Below are 13,493 nucleotides of genomic sequence, written 5' to 3' on the forward strand. Positions count from 1 at the left end.
CAGTAGAGACTACAGATAATGTTTCTGGGAAATCATTCATGCTCCAGAAGCTAGCAAGCCAAAGACAGGCCATTGAATTCAGGATGCTGGGGGACACCTATGCCTAAATGTGGAAGACATCAAATTTTGGCAACACAGGAGCAGAGGCTGTCATGCTGACACAGTGAGTAAAGTTACTGCTCATTCAACAATGAGCAGTAACTTAAGGGCCTGTTTGTTGAGTCAGCATTATGGAAACTAGAAGCAAGGCCTATCGTCTTGGGGAAGATAGATCATTCATCCAGATTAGCAAAAGCTTAACCACTCATCAGTAGGTGATGCCCATGATCAGAAGAATGGCCAAGATGGATCCAGGACAGTCCTTTGTAGCATCTCTGGTCACTATGGATCATCACTGCACTAAGATGATCACACAGCAGGTAATGCTGGATCGTCCCAGGTTGACTGAGCCCTGATCTATGCTAGTGTAGTATTGGCCAGAAGATACAACCCCGATGAGTGGATAGACCACAGGACACCCTGTAGAGGTCAAGAAAGGCAGAGAGACCTCTGCAGGGACAGAAGCCATAGATCAACAACTCCGACTCTTGAGCAGACAGGACCCAACACTATTCTGAGATTTGGGGTCATAGCTACAAAGAAAACAGACTTTGTTTGAGTATAGTTGCATAGTCCTACTCAGGAGACTGAGGCAGGAGGATCATGAGTTCAAAGTTGACCTGGGCTAGAAAGTTCACGGTTTTGTCTCAAAAAGTAGAGGAGTAGGTCAAGATGGTGCACTCCTTTAATCACAGCTCTTGTAAGTGGGAGGCAGAGGCAGGCAGATCTCTCCAAGTTTTGAGGCCAGCCAGGGCTATGAAGTGAAATTCGGTCTTAAAAGAGAGGCGGGTAGGAGCTGTGAAACAGACCTATGGTTCTCAATACAGACAAGAAGCTCAGGGCCATCATCAATTACATAGTGAGTTTGAGGACAACCCAAATTGCATAAAACTCTGTCTCAATAAACAAAGCACAAAGGTATAGTTACTTCTAAAGATGCATACTGCAGATACAGTTCAGTAGGTGCTTGCTGAGCATGTGTGAAACCCTAGGTGTAGTAAGAGACTCAGAAGCTATTACAGAGTCAACATCCCCATTGACTGAACACTCTGGATGCTTTAGTCAAGACTGGCAGGCCAGTCAGGTCTAAAACTTGAGTCTAAATTTCTGTTTTCCACAAGTGACATGTAACACAAGGCAGAACACCAACCTCATGGTAAATAGACATGGAGGTTCCTGGCTACAATTCCTGTTGTGCTCTGGGCTTCTTCTAAGATTCCAAAATGTCAGCAGGTTCAGAGCAGATTTGTGTAAGTACCTGGGTTTACCAAACTTGGGCATTCTTCAGGGTAGTCAGGGAGGCTAGTGTCAATTTAAATGTGTAGAGGCTAAGCTTCATCTATGCTGTTCTCTAACAGATGACTGACCAAGACTAGGAAGATAAAAACAATGTCAGGGGCCAACTAGAGACAGGATTTGCTTTGGGCAGAGTTCCACTTGCTGTAGGTTCAAGAGCTGGCAAGCCCTGTGGCCACTCCCTCCATACCCCCACCACCAGAAGTTTAGTGAAGAGTCTGCTAGGGGATTATCCTCTAGGCATACTGCTGGTCTCGTACAGAAAATTCCTGGATAGCTTTTCCTGGAATGTTTCTACTAACAATCCATTTTAAACATGATATCCCAAATACACAACATATCCCAAATGGGGCACTGTCTTCCTGGGGCTCGTTCTCCTCAGAATCTTCCACTGGGGGGTTGAATGGACAATACCTAACTGGGAAATAAACTGAGGAGCTGCCAGACTGTGGTGGGATGTGTTCCTTGTTTCTTTCCAGCCCCTCTAGGCACAGTGGAGCCTTGATGGTGTCATTTAAATGCCTGTGACTAGAACCTAACTGGGAGTGCAATAGGTACGTGGTTTGCTGCTCTGATGGTGTGTGACTGGGAGTGCAATAGGTACGTGGTTTGCTGCTCTGATGGTGTGTGGTGTCAGGGCCTACTGTGCCACCTAAACTCTTTATAATATGCCTCCTGCTGTTCTCGATGGCTCTCGATATTTCACTAAACCCCATGACTATCCAGTGATTCCTTTGGGACACAGGATGTGTAAGCCATGGGTAAGAGCACTGTGCCTGACATCTGTGAGAGCCACATCTATACTTATACTTCCCCCCCCCCCCCCCCCCCCCCCCCCCCCCCCCCCCCCCCCCCCGTCTGCATGGCAACCTCACCTGAGGCTCCTATAGACCTGGGCTGTATTCAGGGCACAAGTCTTACCAGTAAGGGGCCGTTGGAAGTCATTGGGAACTTGTCTTTAGAAGAGACTGTCTTGAGGCTATTCACTTCAGGACCTAGACTCTGCCCAGGGAGCAGCACATCCTAGAGGAGAAAGCCTGGGGCCTCAGGGTGGGCCTGACCTGATTAAGGCAGAAAACAGTAGGTTTCCCTGGTCTGTACTTACATGGCCAACATCATCTCCCTAGAAACCCGAGGGGGACAAAAGCAAGGCCCATAGCCACCCACCCTACCACCCGGTGGAGACAGAAGCCAGCTCTGTGTGCAGTAACAGCTTTAATCTGTGGTGGCTGACACATGGGCCAGGATCCTGTTGGCCTCCCATCCTTCCATGCCCTGGAGGAAGAGCTACTTCTCAGGGAGCTGAAGCAATGCCATGAGCAAGTTGGTGATTGGTGTGTCTCCCAGTGTATCCTGGAGACCTGTGTTTAAAGTGAGCACTGCAGGACGGACAGCAGAGACAGGCTGCAAGCCCTTACACAGGGCTTGGACCTGGGCACAGAAAGGCAGGGCTCCAGTATTGATATATTATACATATATATATATATATATATATATTTCATATGTATACACAGATAGTTTTCTCTCTGGAAAGTATTAAAAAATTGATCAACCTTCAATCTATAAAAAATACCTACTCTACATGATAGAAAAATCTCTCCTCCAAGTTTACACTGATTTACACACAAGGCTTTCCCCAAAATGTACAATACGAGGCAACATCTTAAACTGTAGTGTAGAAGTGAGGCGGGGGCAGGGAAATAGGTAGTGAAGGGATGCAGGGCAGCATGTATGGGCACAAGCATTCATACACTCACACTTGTGTGCACACTCATGCATGCGCACACACTTGCACACACACACACACGTGCATACACACATACATACATACACACACTCACACTCACAGAGCCTATGGTGTTGTCTCAGACACTGTGCCCAGACTCTGGCTAGTGCTCAGGCTCAGGTCCAGCTGCTATGGGTGCTGCAGCTCTGTGGGTGGTGCAGGGCAGGCAGCAAGCCTTCCTTTGCCTCTGGGTCCGTGTAGAGCCTCCTCCACCCATCCACTAGCAAAATGACTCCTGGGGGACACCCAGGGATTTAAAGTCAAAAGCAGAGAAGGAAACTGTTCCAGAGGCCTAGACTATTGTCTGGGAAATGTAGACTTCTCCCAAGGCAGCAAGGTCAGCCTGAGGAGGGTGTGGGCCCAGGAGCCAAGGTAGGCCACACCTGAGGAGAAGCAGCACCTGCACTGGGGTCAGAGAGGCTGACAGTGTTCATCAGTCCAGGAAATGAGTTCCACAGTCAGCACGAGCTAGCTGCTCTAGCCCCTACAAGAGCCAGAGTTGATGAGTTATTGTAGTGAGGGTCTGGCCAAAGAATAGCTGTGTGGCTTGGAGGCCCTGGGTCCAAAGGTGAATGGAAGCCCATCTGGTGAGAGACGGCCTGAGCAGCGCGCAAGGAGAATTGGTGGCCTATGGATCTGGACCAGACCTCGCATGTGCCGTCTTTGCCTGCCTGTCTTTCCAGTACTACCATTTCTATGTCCAACTTTGGGTCCTCAGCTTGCAGACCATGTGGGAATGGGCAAGCTTGGGTGGCACCATGTCAACAGGAGTGAGAGCAGGTGAGGACTCATTTTCTCTCTCTCTTCCTAACAGGGTGCATAGCAGAAAGGGAGATGGGCCAGAGACTTAGCAAGGGGCCCGTGCCAGCCTGAGAGATTATCCCCACATATTTGCACACTGTTGAGCAGACATGGGTAGTGTTGGTGAGGCCAGCTTGTATGGGAGGCCCTGGCTTCCTGATGTTCAGAGAGCCAGCCCCACTCTTCGCCTGCTGTGGACTTCCCTTTCTTCCTTCTTATTGCCTCTGCAGCCTTCTTTATTCTCCCAGTCCAGCTGCATGAGGACCCCACACATGCAGGCTTGGTACCTAGGCTTGGTAAGCTGCAGGACCTGCTGGTCATGGCTCTCTGTGGCAAGACAGGGCCACTCTTGGGTGCTGTGGAGTCTATAATCAGCCCAAACTGGGCTAAGGTGTACTACTTGACCTCTAGGATAGATGGGTTGGTCTCCAGGATGGCCACAATAATCCTGTCAATGTAGTCCTGCAGGCGGAAATTGATCTCCTCCTGCTTCTGGATTGCTTCCATGAGCTGCAGGAAAGCAAAGAATCAATGCAGGGAAAGGAAGGGGCCTGTGCAGGAGAAATAGACCTAGAGCTATACAAAGGCAGGGCAAGGTACCTCATCTCGGGAGACAGAGCTGATTTCTGCAGCCAGTGATTCTGAGAAGGACGTGGAGAAGAGGCTCTTGGCACCCTGGATGCTGAGGGTGATGATCTGTCCATTTAGCTCATCATTTTGCTCCTTCAGGTTACGGTTGTCCTAAGGGACATGGCAGTGTCACACTAGGCTAGGCCCTTGCTGGGACAAGGACCTTCCAGGAAGGACCCCAGCTTATGTGCCCCCTCTCAGGAACTTCTGTGAGGGTAGATGCAAGGGCAGAGCCACACCTGTTTGAGCCTTCGGATCTCCTGCTCCAGCTCACTCTCCCGTGCGCGGCTGTTGTACTCCTGCAGGCCCAGGCTGCTGCTGCGGCCCCGCCGCTGCTCCACCTCCAGTCTCAGGAGCTGCAGATGTTCTAGCTGCTTGCGGAGGTCCTCGATCAGCTGTGAGGCAACCACAAGGTAGGCTCCTGCTAGTTGGCCTGACCACCCTCTCCTGGGAGGATGTTAACCTGTGTTCCAAGAAGCTACTGCCCAGTGGCTTCAGCTCCAATGGCACTGCCCAGAATGGTAGGACACTGTTTCCTGACCTCCACCAAACAGTGGGTGACATCAGACAATATGGGAACATGAGGAGGAGACAAATGACCCAGCTCACCTCCTGAGTTGCCTCCTTGTCTCTCTGGAATTGGTGCCGCTCATGGCTCAGCTTGTCCCCCATTTTCCTCTTATTCTCCTGTTCTTCACTGAGCCGCTGTGTCAGCTCTTCAATCTCATCCAGCATCTTCTGCTTCTCCTGCAAAAACAGACACCTGTGTGGACAGGTCGTGGCACTGCTTTACCCACACGTGCAGACTGACCTGACGACCTGTGCTCTAGACCACTCATCTCCATCCCCGTGACACACTGTGGCTCCCACTCTCAGTCTATGGCAGGACTGTATCTGTGCTTTTCTGTTATCCTGTCAAAGCTGCCCTGCTTGTGGCCAAGGGACCTTCATCTGGACAAGATCTAGCCCAATATTTAATATTCCAACACCTGGGAAGCTCCTGCGTGGCTCCTCTGGTTTATAAGAGTCAGCCTAGGCGGGCTGGAAGTAGTCAGAGCTTCCCTCAGGGCACTCTGTGGGAGTGCCTAGAGGGGTGGCCTCTCAGCCAAAGACTGGAACAGCAGTTAAGAGTTCTGTCTCTGCCAGGTGATATGCAAGACCATCTTCCAGTCACATTGGATGAGGTGGTAGTATGGGTTCTGGGCCTATAGGTCCCAAGTCTGAACATTTGAGCACAGCAGGGCTCAGTGTTGCCAACCTGCCCTCCACTGTTCAGAAGGCCCTGGCCACACATCCTGGCTCCATGCTGGTGTGAGAAGCAGAGGGCAGAGGACAGAATTTATTCTAGATGGGGCCTTCCTCACGAGCACCAGGCCAGCAGCTCACCTCCTCAAGGCGCTCGATGTTGGCCTTTAGACAAGGTGTGCAGGACCTCAGCTCACTGTTCTCCTCATCCAGCTGCTGCAACCTGGGATACAAGAACAGGTCAGGACTGGCTCCCCTAAAATGTGCCTCCAAAGGACAAGGGAGGCCTAGCTATCGAGGAATCCTCAATCACTGGGAGTTGTTTTGTGACCCACAATAATCCCAAAAGCCATGGCTAGTCCTTACCTCACCACCCAGCTTTTCTATGGTCTGTTTTTGTATTTTGAGAGAGCGTATTATAAAGCCCAGGCTGGCCTCAACCTTTCTGTGGAGACATGGATGACCTTGAATTCCTGATCCTCTAGCTTATTTCCTGAGTACTGAATTACAGGTGTGTGCTACCTCGCACTGGCTATGGTGACTTTTAAAGGCACTTTGGGTTTAGGAATTTTAGGTTACAGAAAAGCTGTAGAGAGTGCAGTCTCTGACTTGGTTTGCCTCTATGGTCTTCCTACTCATCACTGTAACATATAACAACCCATACCCAACTGGGCTGCACATGCCACCAAACCCCAGGATTTCACAGCATTATCTTACGTCTTTTATATTCCCTGGTCTCTGTGTCTCCCAGACTGCCATACTATAGTAGTCTTTGATGTATAGTCTGCAAAATGTGCCTCAGACTGGGTTTTGGTGGTAGGACTTGGGGGGGGAGGGGCAGAGGTGTTTAGGGAAAATTCTTCCATAGTGAGGTCCTTGTCACACTCATCTGACACCCACCATCATCATGAGTCACTTGGTGAAGGTATGTCTGCTAGGTACATATATCTATCTCTATTTGTCTCAGTTTATACCCTAAGAGAGGGACCCCACACAAGTTTACAAACAATATTTGGTATTCCTCTGGGAACAATACTCCTGTCTCCTATTTATAGGTTGGCAGTGTGGCTGAGGAGCCCAGCTCATCTCATTTACACCCTGGCTGGCTTCCCAAGTGACTATTGCCATCGCCTCTCACAGCTGTAGTCACTGAAGCCCTTTCACTTGGCCCCAGTGTCCCTTTGCCGAAGCTCCACCACTGTGTGGGTGGTATATGGGTATTTCCATTATCAGCTGTTCCTAGAGTGTGACTGTTAATGTACCAAACACACATGATGTTGCTGTGTTTACCAGGCTGGCCTTATGTTCTGTTGAACCTGAGTTTAATGCCCAAAACTCACATGATAGAGAGAATCAGTTCCCACGAGTTGTTCTCTTTACTTTCACACATGTATATACATGCACAAATACATAAACACACAAATAAATTAATGTAATTTTAAAATTAAAATAGAAATTTTAAGCATCTTTTCATGTGAGTGTCCCTTTTCTCTTTTCTTTCTGTCTTTTGTTTTTGTTTTTTGTTTTTTTTTTGTTTTTTAAGATAAGAGTTTCTCTGTATAGCCTTAGCTGTCCTGGAACTCACTCTGTAGGCCAGGCTGGCTTGAACTCCCAGAGATCTGTTTGGCTCTGTCTCCTGAGTGCTGGTATAAATGGTGTGTGCCACCAACACCCGGCTGAGTATCCCTTTTTCTATTACTAAGCTCTTCCTTGATCCTATTCTTCCTTGGTAGACAGGAGTGCTCCTGCCTGCACAGGAGCTCTGCTCACCCGGCCTGCACGGGAGCTCTGCTCACCTGGCCTGCAGGTTCTCAATCTCGATGCTTTTCTCACGCTCCATCTTGCACAGAAGCTCCTTCTGCTTCCTGGTTTCTTCTAGGACCTTCTCTTGGGCTCTGAATTCCTGCTCCTTGAGCTGCTCTTCCAAGGCATTGGCTCTGAGGGCAAAGAGGAGGTATATATCTGTAAGGCTTATGGAGTGTTGTTCTGAGGCATTGTGTACTGACCAGGAAGCAGCTGTCCTAGGAAGGCCACTACAAACGTAGGCATGCATAACCTGAAGAAAGAGCCAGAGAGTGTTGGGTGACAGCACTAGGCAGAAAGTGAATGTGACAGCAGGTCCATACTGCTGAGGCAAGTCCAGACTTCAGGGGCAGCACAGTTAAACTGTGGTGAGGCTTCCACATCACAACCGGGACGGGGCAAGATCAGCTCCTTTTTTTGTTTGTTTGTTTTTGTTTTTTGAGACAGGGTTTCTCTGTCTAGCCCTGGCTGTCCTGGAACTCACTTTGTAGACCAGGCTGGCCTCGAACTCAGAAATTCGCCTGCCTCTGCCTCCCAAGTGCTGGGATTAAAGGTGTGCGCCACCACTGCCTGCCCCCCTCTTTTTTATAATGATTTATTTATTTCATGTATGTGAATATACTGTCGCTGCTTTCAGACACACCAGAAGAGGGCATCAGATCCCCATTACAGATGGTTGTGAGCCACCATGTGTTTGCTGGGAATTGAACTCAAGACCTCTGGCAGAACAGTCAGTCTTAACTGCTGAGCCATCTCTCCAGCCCTGATCAGCTCCCTTTATGTGCAGGCCCTAACTGTTGTGGTGGAGTCACACTTGGAGAGAAGGATTAATTCTGTACCTTATCCCCTCTGGGGTCACTTAGAGAAGAACCTAGTTTAGGCTTGAAGCTCTGGCCTCTTCCCCAGCTTCCTGCATAAGACAGGGATGGTCAGACCCAGGCTGAGAGCAGGCCTGCCAGCCCTGTCCACATTGTGAAGGAGCGGGTGCCCTAGTGTGTGTCCCTCAGCTTCTCCCTGGCAAATGAGAATGGAGAAGAGCGGAGAGCACCGGACGGCACAGGGGTTTGTAGCACACATAGGTGTGGAAGCCATGTGTCTGCGGCTGTGCAGAAGTGAGAGTAGCATGCTATGGGAAGAACAGACACACACTTTAAATCCTAGCTCTCAGGAGGCAGAGGCAGGGGGAGCTCTGTGAGTTCAAAGCCTCTGTGAGTTCAAAGCTCTGTGAGTTCATAGCCTCTTGAATTTATTTAATATTTAATTTATTTTGAAAGGTTTTTTTTTTTATGTGTATGGATGTTCTGCCTGTTTGTCTGTCTGTGTACCACATGTGTGTCGTGTCAGTGGAGGCCAGAAGAGGGTGTTGGATTCTCTGGAACTAGATTTATAGACAGTTGTGAGCTGCTATGTAGGTACCAGGAATCAAACCCAGCTCCTCTGCTAGAGCAGCCAATGCTCTTACCTGCTAAACTATCTCTCCAATGCCTCCCTTTCTCCCTCCCCCCCCCTCTGTCCCTTCTGTGTGTGTGTGTGTGTATGTGTATGTGTGTGGGTGTGTGGTACATGCATACGGAAGACAAAGGACTTCAGGAGTCATCCTTAGGAACACTATTTCCTTTGAAGCTCACTGACTGGGCTACACTGGCTGGCCAGCAAGACCCAAGGATACTCCTGCTTTTCTCTCCCAATGCTGGGATTACAAGTGTGTGCCCTCATGCCTAATATTTTACGTAACGATTTGTACCCAGGTTCCCATGTTTACCAAGGCAAGCACATTACTGGCTAAGCTATTTCCCTCGCACTGTGTCATATACCTTAAGTTGGTCTTAGACACACTGTATAGACAAGAATAACCTTGAACTCATGATTCTCTCACCTCTACCTCCCAAGTGTTTGGAATGTACGTATGAAACATCAGGCCCAGCTCTCCATTTTAAGTGGTACCTTCCCTCCTGCCTCCTAGTGAATAGAACTCTCTTGCATATAGGCAAGTAGTACCCTTGCTCACTTCTCTGAGGCTCTACTGTCTATGATATTGTGGCAGATATCTACAGAGCCTCAGATCAACCAGTTATAGTTTTCTGGCCATGCCTGGCACCCACCCAGTATGTGAATGGATGGGTAGCATCAGGTAACAAGTTCTCTGCAGGATTCTGTGCAGTGAGGCAGAGGATGCATATGGTGTGAGTGGTGCTTTGGGCAGTGCCAGGCCTCAAGCCACACTCACCTGTGCACCAGCTGGAGGTTTTCCTGCCTCAGCCTGCCGTGCTGCTCACCAGCAGCTGCACTGTCCTTCTCCAGCTCTGACACCCGTCTCTCCAGGAAGATGACCTAGGTAAAGAGATGACTGCCTGAGAAACAAGCTGAAAGAGGTAAACACTGTGCCTTCGAGGACACATGGGAAGATGGGATTTCCATATGCATTTGCTGAGTGGGAGTCAGGCTCACCCTCAGAGACCATCTCATAAGCCCAGAGCAGTGCAGCTCTCACAGAGTCACAGTCTACTCGACAGAACAGTGGATGCCACCAGGAAACTCAAGCTCTAGGGCTTGTGCATGAGGCCAGGAGGCTCACCCAGACACACATTCACACTCAAGATTCAACTGTCAGGCAAAACACATGGACGAGGTCCAGATGTTGAGGACAGTAGGGACAGAAAGGGCCATGTCTCACTCTTGTCCTCCTTCAGGAGAGAAGATACTATAAGGAGAAATGGAGATGAAGGATTTAGCTTCAGAACATAGGGAGCCCTGAAGATACTGTGGAGAAAGGAACATAGCAAAGGTGAGGCCTGGCTGAAACAAAACAGGACAAGCCAAGGCAGGCAAGGCAGGTATAAGGCCTGGAGGGTGCCAAGGCCAAGCAGGCACAGGTGAATGCCCGGCCAAGTACAGAGGACATCAGGTGGCTGTAGGGAACCCTTTGTGGGAATCACATGAGTACACTGTGAGGAAAGCAGAGAAGTGAGGTGAGATACAGAGGAAGCCATGTGGGCTGCAAGATGAGGGCAGTGAGGTGCTAGGGAGAGCAAGGCTGGGCACAGGTACCCTGTGGGTACAGGAGTAACCAGATAGGGTTGTTGCTTCCACCCTTATCAGACTTACACGGGCCCTTGGCAAAAGGGCATGACCATGGGGAGGCACCTGGCCAGGCTGTGACAGTGTACACAAGGCAAGCCCATGGTAGAGTTTTCTCTCCGTGGTGTTTAAGATGAAAATGGCCCCAAAGGACTCCTGTATTTTCATGGCTGCTGGGATGGCTATTCTTAGTTGGCAGCTCAACTTCATCTGGAGTGAACTAAAACCCCAGCGGCTGAGTTTACCTGTGAGCCCCAGAGTAGGAGGACGTCAGCGGCTGAAGTGACGGCACTAATTGGTAAAGAAGGAATCCTGTAACTTGGCGTGGGAATGGTGGGAGGGCCCTACTGAAGCTGAGAACTTTGAACCCAGATTCTCAAGGGTTTACCTCACCTGAGGAGGTAGTCTCCCCACCTCAGCAAAAGATATATTCCAATACCCTGAAACATTGCCTTTTCTACCTTTGACTGAGGAAATCAACCCTTCATCATCTGCTAAGCCAGCGGTGACGTTCTCTGGAGGAGATGACAGGCAACACAGTACTGACATTCTTCAGGGCCCCCCAATAGTTGTCTCTAGACTCATGAGGAGACTTAAGGCTAAGCAGGCTCCTGGAGGGAGCTCAGAAAGTCCATGAGGAGGAGCAGCACACTGCTAAAGGGTTTGCTACTTTATTCACACAGAAGTCTGGTGAACAGGTGTGGGAATGGATTTTAAGGGTGTAGGATAAAGGTGTAGGGAACATAAAACTGGATCAGGCCGAGTTTATTGATATGGGCCCACAAAGTGGAGATTCAAGGTTTACTATGGAAGCTCTCATAGGTAAAGAAGGGCTGGAGAGATGGCTCAGTGGTTAAGAGCACTGGTTGCTCGTCCAGAGGTCCTGAATTCAATTCTCAGCACGCACATGGTGGCTCACAACCATCTCTAATGGGATCTGATACCCTTTCTTGTATACATGAAAACAGCATACTCATACACATTAAATAAATAAATCTTAAAACAGAAAAAGAAAGGTGTTAAAAGCCAGGTGGTAGTGGCACACCCCTTTAATCCCAGCACCTGCATGCAGAGGCAGGCAGCTCTCTACAAATCTGAGGCCAGTCTGGTCTACAGGGCTAGTTCCAGAACAGCCAAAGGCTACAGAGAAACCCTCTCTTGAAAAAAACAAAAATAAGCCGGGCAGTGGTGGCGCATGCCTTTAATCCCAGCACTTGGGAGGCGGAGGCAGGTGGATTTCTGAATTCGAGGCCAGCCTGGACTACAGAGTGAGTTCCAGGACAGCCAGGGCTACACAGAGAAACCCTGTCTTGAAAAAAAACCAAAAAAAGAAAAATAAATAAATAAATAAGTAAATAAATAACTTGTCAAAAGTCTTAGTGGTAGCTGAAGCACGGCTCAGGAGGTGGCCAGCTGAAAAGAAGCTGCCGATGGCTGATAGCCCTTGGCTTAGTGCTGATGAAGGGACTGGAAGGCTCAAGGAAGTTGCAATGCTAGAGGGCATACGCTATAAACCTGATCCTCCACAAGGGGAAGAAGGTCCAGAAGACCCGCCCTTCACTAATAGTATAAGAAAACGCTGAGAGGGCCCCAACACCTGAAGAGCTCTGCAGACCTTAGTCTGGAAGCTTAAATACAATGGGTTCAACCAGGCCCAGAAGAGCAGGATTTTTTTTCAGACCACCGACTTGCCAGAGGTAATGTGATTTACTTATTGTAATGGGCAGCACAGCAAAGTGAATTTGATAATGGCATGACTCATATGGACCTTTGGTACCAGCTAATCAATCATGGTATCTCCAGCCATGACATAGATAAGAAGCCTACTCCATTTTTGTTTGATATGTGTAAGCAGAAACATCCTAAAACAAATGAAGAAAGGCTCCACTGGATCATGGCAAAAGGGAATCTAGGCCTGTGATCCCACTCTAGGCTTGAGCCAGTTTGCAGATCCAGAAATCCCTTGAATGAAGGGATGGCCAAGTTCTCCTGAGGAAAGACCTTGATAAAATACCTAAGAGCTTTACTGTTAGCCTTTCCCCAGTCCTTCCCCATAGGTACTTGCGCTGCAGCCTTTTATAAGGTTAACTGTACACGGGAGGAAAGGAAATCAGACTTTCCCAGGTCTATTGGTTCTGAATTGATGCTGATTCCAGGAATCCCCAAGAAACATTGTGGCCCTCCATTTAGACAAGGGGCTTATGGAGGTCAGGTGATTAATGGAGTTTTTGCTGAAGTCTGACTTATAGTAGGTTTGGGGGTGGGAGGTCCCTGTGGCTATTATAATTAGGATAGATATACTTAGAAGCTAGGGCAAATTCTGAGTCCCTGGATCCAACAGACCCTGATGCCTTTAAGGCAACAGGCTGAGACACAGGAAGAACAGTGTTAGGAGTGGCAATTGATCAGATTTCCAAGAGAAATTGGAATGCTTTTCCACAATGGCGGTAAGAAGATTATGTGTGGAGTGCAGGAGATCCTTTGAGTGACCTTTGGTGCTACCGAGTGATTAAAGTCTGTGGGAAACAGCAGCCTAATCCAGGCAGGATGGCAGAGGGAGGAGACCCTTCAGGGATGACAGTGTGGCTCATTCCTCCAGGAAAAGAGCCAACACCTGCTGCAGTGCTTGCTGATGGTAGAGGAAATGGGGAATGGGTAGTAGAGGCAAGTAGTTATAAATACCAGCTGGGGCCACGTGACCAGTCGCAAAGACACAGATCACAATAACTAACAAAGAGTGTTTCTTTTCTTTTCT

General features: G+C 49.0%; 1 protein-coding gene across 3 annotated transcripts in view; it reads right to left on the reverse strand.

Annotated features, from left to right (window-relative positions):
• Positions 1–766: 766 nt before the first annotated feature.
• Positions 767–13,493, reverse strand: part of Rab11fip3 (RAB11 family interacting protein 3) — an 82,976-nt gene continuing 70,249 nt past the window's right edge. For 2 of the 3 annotated variants that reach the window (XM_031354578.1, XM_031354577.1), the window contains 7 exons: positions 9,888–9,991; positions 7,654–7,794; positions 5,999–6,080; positions 5,222–5,359; positions 4,852–5,007; positions 4,583–4,723; positions 767–4,492 (listed from right to left, as the gene is read on the reverse strand). In XM_031354578.1, coding sequence (XP_031210438.1) covers positions 4,379–4,492; positions 4,583–4,723; positions 4,852–5,007; positions 5,222–5,359; positions 5,999–6,080; positions 7,654–7,794; positions 9,888–9,991 — 876 coding nt within the window. In that variant the 3' untranslated portion in view covers positions 767–4,378. The remainder of the gene's footprint in view (positions 4,493–4,582; positions 4,724–4,851; positions 5,008–5,221; positions 5,360–5,998; positions 6,081–7,653; positions 7,795–9,887; positions 9,992–13,493) is intronic. The other variant, XM_031354579.1, reaches the window with a different exon arrangement.

Source organism: Mastomys coucha, unplaced genomic scaffold, assembly GCF_008632895.1.
Source record: "Mastomys coucha isolate ucsf_1 unplaced genomic scaffold, UCSF_Mcou_1 pScaffold5, whole genome shotgun sequence".
NCBI classification, from domain to species: domain Eukaryota; kingdom Metazoa; phylum Chordata; class Mammalia; order Rodentia; family Muridae; genus Mastomys; species Mastomys coucha.